Source organism: Myotis davidii, unplaced genomic scaffold, assembly GCF_000327345.1.
Source record: "Myotis davidii unplaced genomic scaffold, ASM32734v1 scaffold370, whole genome shotgun sequence".
Classification (NCBI taxonomy): Eukaryota; Metazoa; Chordata; class Mammalia; order Chiroptera; family Vespertilionidae; genus Myotis; species Myotis davidii.
This window is the reverse complement of record NW_006288615.1, coordinates 258,806-264,291: the sequence shown is the minus strand read 5'-3', so window position 1 is coordinate 264,291 and position 5,486 is coordinate 258,806. Positions and strand designations below refer to the sequence as shown.

At 37.0% G+C, this 5,486-nt stretch overlaps 1 protein-coding gene across 2 annotated transcripts in view; it reads right to left on the bottom strand.

Moving 5' to 3' along the window:
* Positions 1 to 3,170: 3,170 nt before the first annotated feature.
* Positions 3,171 to 5,486, bottom strand: part of CCL20 (chemokine (C-C motif) ligand 20) — a 5,364-nt gene continuing 3,048 nt past the window's right edge. For both annotated transcript variants that reach the window (XM_006760395.2, XM_006760396.2), the window contains exons 3-4: positions 3,897 to 3,974; positions 3,171 to 3,235 (exon numbers count right to left, since the gene is read on the bottom strand). In XM_006760395.2, coding sequence (XP_006760458.1) covers positions 3,214 to 3,235; positions 3,897 to 3,974 — 100 coding nt within the window. In that variant the 3' untranslated portion in view covers positions 3,171 to 3,213. The remainder of the gene's footprint in view (positions 3,236 to 3,896; positions 3,975 to 5,486) is intronic.

Below are 5,486 nucleotides of genomic sequence, written 5' to 3'. Positions count from 1 at the left end.
CCTCAAAATTCACTTGTAAAGTGGTTTTGTCCCCCACCCTCAGTAAAGTTTCAAGCCAACCTTTCTTTCTAAAAGTCAGAGGACATGTTAAATGACACCATAGAAATGCAATCAAGAAAACCCAGAAGTTGGGAAACTTTAGAACAATTGTCCTGGTTTCTCCAAAAAATAAAGTGCAAAGGAAAAAAAGAGGGGATGAGGGTGATAAGAAACATAGATTAAAAGTAAAAAGAAACAAATGCAGTGTATGAGCTTTTTTGGATCTTCATTCAAACAAATCAACTACCAAAAATAAAAAACAACCTTTTAAAAAAACCACATAGAAATTTGAACATTGACTGGATATTTGGTGATATTAAGAATTCAATTTCATCTTTTAATCTATGATAATGAAATTGTTATTGTATTCTTAAAAATCTCCCATAGTAACAAAAATGTTACTAGAAAGTAAGAGAAAGTTCCATAATAATAAAGGATCAATCCATCTGGAAGATATATCTCAAAATACATGAAACCAAAACTGACAAAACTGAAAGGAAGAATAAAAGTTGGATACATCAATATTGTATATTCAATAATAAGTAAAAACAACAACAACAAAAACTAGACAAAAGATGCCCAAGAAAATGGAATATTTGAACAACACTCTAAGCCAAGTAGTTCAAATACCCTCGCACTTGACACTGTAATGTTAGCATTGTGATTAATATATTAGAATTCTGGCCTAGAAATTTCAGGCTCCAGAACCTCAGGTAATAGTTATTAGTATTTCTGGTCCCAAAAGATTTGGACACCTTCATAGCACTAAAAACATTTGCTCCGATTCTGGCTTTGCCGGGCTCACCTGGTGAGGCCTCCAGCAATCAGCAATGACCCTCGCTGGCCGTGTGGTTCAAAGAGAGGATGGCTGGTGAGGGTGCTAGGGAGGGTAGTATGAGATGATTCTCAGAAATCACAAAACTTTCTCTTCTGTACATTTTTTTCCCCGTGGCTTAAGTCTCACCATTTCTCACCTTGCTCATTGAAACTCTCCCTGGTACCTCTGCTTCCATCTTCCTTCCTACTGCCCCCTTTCCCAAGTTTCCACATTCAAGTTCAAACCACTACACTTAGTTGAGGTAACAGTTTCATTTAATCTGCAACTACTCCACTCCTGCCCCTGCTCCACCCAGGATTGCTCAGTTGGTGGCATGGTTAGTATACTGGGTGAGGCAGTTCTTCATTGTGCAAGACTGTCCTGTGCATTTCAGTAGGTTTACCATTTCTGTCTCCTGCCCACTGAATACCTCTAGTACCCCTCCAGACATTGTGACAAATGAAAAATGCCCCCAGGTATTTCCAAACACCCTCTGTTGTCCCTTTACAACTGGGTGGCTGCTACTGGTCCCTCATACTTCAGCTCAAGTATGGACTGAACCATATACAAATGCCATCTTCATAGTTCAAGAACATCATACATTGGCCATTTAATATGGTTCAACTGATTATTTTTTCCTTCTAGAAGCCCTCACCTCAAATGCCCTTCAGCACTCTGTGACTTTCATTATTCAAGTGCTAATCACCATGTGTCACAATAGCTGGCTCACTTGTCATCCCCTCCTTCTAACCACACTTCTCAACCCTAATTACCTGGGAGCAAAGATCAAGTCTTGAATTTGCCTCTTGGTATCTCAGCTTCCTTTGGCTCAGGGCCTGGCATATAGCAGATACTAACCCCATGTTCTATGAATAAACAAACAGGATATTGAGCATACTTTCCCTGATGATTCAATGTTACTATTCCTGGGAGATGTCTTCAGAGATTATTGAGCCGCTTAACAGGTTTGGGCTCTCCACTAAATAACCCACCACTGCTCTGCTTTATGGATTTGCGTGTCTGGGTTTTGCGTCATATCATCCGGGTTCCTGCCTCCAGTGATCTTCCCAGGGGCCTTTGGCATCTGAAGCAGATTGCCCCAAGTGCAGTGTGGGGGCACAGCATAAACTTTGGTAACTACACTGGTTCAGGGTCCTTTTGTCTTGTTTCTGGGTTCTCGCTAGCTTTCACACATCTGAAGTCTGTCCTCCGGTTAGTGATGCTCTATCAGGTTCTAAGAACATTTTGCACGGTCATGTTCTTTTTGGAAACAACTGAAAGATGCCTCAGTAGAACTTTTGAAGTAGAAGAATATTCCTGTGCTGAGATGCCCATTTTAGATCCCTAGCTGGTGACAAAATGATGGACTAAGAGATTTTTCTCAAGGCAATTTCAAAATGGTTGCTCTGTCTCTGTAGTCACAAAGTATATGGGTGCATTTATATATTTCTTTTCCTCTTTTGCAGAATGCTGTCCTTTTTAATGGTCTAAATGTAGGAAGGGGCAAACATCTAGGAATGTTACAACATTTTAAAAACCTTCTAAAATATCCACATATTCCAAGATTTTTACATCAATGAACTTTGATCATGCAGACAAATAGGTGCAATTTTTATTTTAAAAGTTTTATATCAATAAACACTGAGCTATGAAACTCAGCTATAGGATCTTTCTAATTTCTGGTTTGGATGACGCTGAGTCAAAAAACCCACTTTCCATCAGAATTCACAGAGAATGAAGTCCTAGACCATCAGGGATAGAGATAAAAGTAATAAGTAGGCAGAAGTAAATAGGAAATACAAATTTTCAGAAAATGTTTATATTTCCTACTAGATCTTTAATTTATATATATATATCTTAAATACCATATAACTCAATCAACAAACAATTTCTGGTTATTTCTTTTAGTTTCAGTATTTATTCTCATCATTTTTCTCTTTTACAGGTAATTACAACAATTTAGGAAACAAAACTACAAACAGAAGAATGTTAAATAGTTTTTTAAAAAGAGTTGCTGCTTGCAAAAAAACGTTTATATAATCTTATTCCTCCATGCATAATTTTATACCTCGTACTAAACTAAGTAGCTTATGAGAAATTATTATTAAATAGTAAAACACACACACAAAAGGCCGACATATATAAATAACTTAACATGAAATAGTTTGGCTGTAATGCAATGTTTAGCAAAGTAAAGTATGATGCAATATGTATCAACTTCATCAACTGGATAAGTCCAATGACACAGATCAGATAATTTCTAAACCCTCAACAATGTGCAAGTGAAACCACCAACTCCAGCGAGGTTCTTTTGGTTTTTGGCCTGTATCCAATTTCATTCCAAAGAGCATCTGTTTTTACATCCTCTTGACTCTTTGGCTGTAAAGAGAAAGAGAAGAAACCAATAAGCAAAAACAGGGTGCCTGGCTGGTAGGAAAGGCGTTGGTACCTAGCAGTTTGCCTCTCATTCCCTAATCTCATCTCAGATGCCAACCAGCTCTGAGTGCAGATGGGGACATTGAGGTTCAGAGAGGAAGGGCCTGGACCTTCATAACTCAGTTAGTGATGACAGAAACAAGATGTGAGCACTTATAGTATGTCTTCACATTCCATGTTGATAGCACTGTGAAGTTAGGTGATTTCTGTCCATTGATAAAAGGTGGCTCTATTATCATCAATGTGAATCAACACCAGTGTTCTCTTTTTCATTGTTTATATTTCAGTTTTTAACAAACGAATGTAAGTTATATAAACAGGAGACATTTTTGCAACAAGAAACCAAATAGCTTGTGACTATCAAATGCATAGAGGAATTTAGTATGTCGTGTGAAAAAAAATCACTAAGTTTAAAAAAAAGAAAAATGATTTCTAAGTGGAAAAAAATGAATTTTTGTTTTGATTGTCCAACTCGAATTTCCCTTTTAAAAATTCCACAGTACGTAAACTGGAAAACACCAGCAAGTCTAGGATCCACTGCTCTGCACACTGCTCTTGCCCCAGATGTTCGGAGAGAGGCTACTAGATTGGGAATGCTTCATACCTGAGGACGTGCACAACATGTTTCACCCATTTCTTCTTTGGATCTGCACACACAGCCAACCCTTTCTTTGTGTGAAAGCTGAAAAATCAGAAAATTTGATTTGTGTTTAAAGAGCTTCAGATGGCTTTTTCACCAAACATGCAATGGAAATTTCGTATTCAAATTGATAGTTCTATACACTAAGCATTTCATTTATATCACAGGTGAAACAAAATGCAAAAAAAAAAAATCCATATTATCTCGATAAAGCTTGATGCAAGAAATAAAAGGGAAGCTTCTGGAAACCAAGGTCAACAGTAATTAATATAAATGTGAGGAGTCCATCAGAAGGCTGGCCTGGATTCCTTTGATATTCACAGGGTGAATATTTACATTTTATTACCTACTGCTGACTCAATGGCCTAAAGCAAACTCCCCCCAAACCTGGTAATCTTACTGTTTTCTAAACATTACCACTGATATGTCTGTTTGCATTCCTAAAAGGCAATTGTGTACTCTAGGAAATAAAAGCAGCTGAGAAACAGAGGCTCGGTGGGACTTGACTACTATTCTCGCGATAAAGCTTGATGCAAGAAATAAAAGGGAAGCTTCTGGAAACCAAGGTCAACAGTAATTAATATAAATGTGAGGAGTCCATCAGAAGGCTGGCCTGGATTCCTTTGATATTCACAGGGTGAATATTTACATTTTATTACCTACTGCTGACTCAATGGCCTAAAGCAAACTCCCCCCAAACCTGGTAATCTTACTGTTTTCTAAACATTACCTGCAAGAAATAAAAGGGAAGCTTCTGGAAACCAAGGTCAACAGTAATTAATATAAATGTGAGGAGTCCATCAGAAGGCTGGCCTGGATTCCTTTGATATTCACAGGGTGAATATTTACATTTTATTACCTACTGCTGACTCAATGGCCTAAAGCAAACTCCCCCCAAACCTGGTAATCTTACTGTTTTCTAAACATTACCACTGATATGTCTGTTTGCATTCCTAAAAGGCAATTGTGTACTCTAGTAAATAAAAGCAGCTGGGAAACAGAGACTCAGAGGAACTTGACTACTATAGTTGAGTTTTTCCCCCCGTCTTCCCCCCATAATTTCAAAATTATTATTTCTTATCTTGTTTGTCAATTTGCGCATCAGCTCTTCCTCCAAGCCTTTGAATCCGAAAGCCACGCTGGCTCAGCAGTTTAACAAATGCATTTTTAATGAAATTTTCTGTTCAATGGCAGAAAATAAAGTCCCAGAATATATATATATATATGTGTGTGTGTGTGTGTGTGTATATATAGATATATATACACACATATATGTATATATATACATATATATATATTCAATAACAAGTTATCCCAAAGTATAATATCCAATATAAATTAAGACTATTATATGTGACAGTACAATTACTCTGAGTTTTTACTGATAGCCTCAACCATTTTCTGGTAGAAGATTATCATTTTCAAGTCTAGTCTATGTTTTATATATTTTCTGGAGCTATCACCTTAGTAGCCAATTATTTTATCTTGAAAATTATTTTGCCTCCTACTGTGCTTCTTTTTTTAAAGCAAAAACCTTTGCCTTAGTCCAGTCTT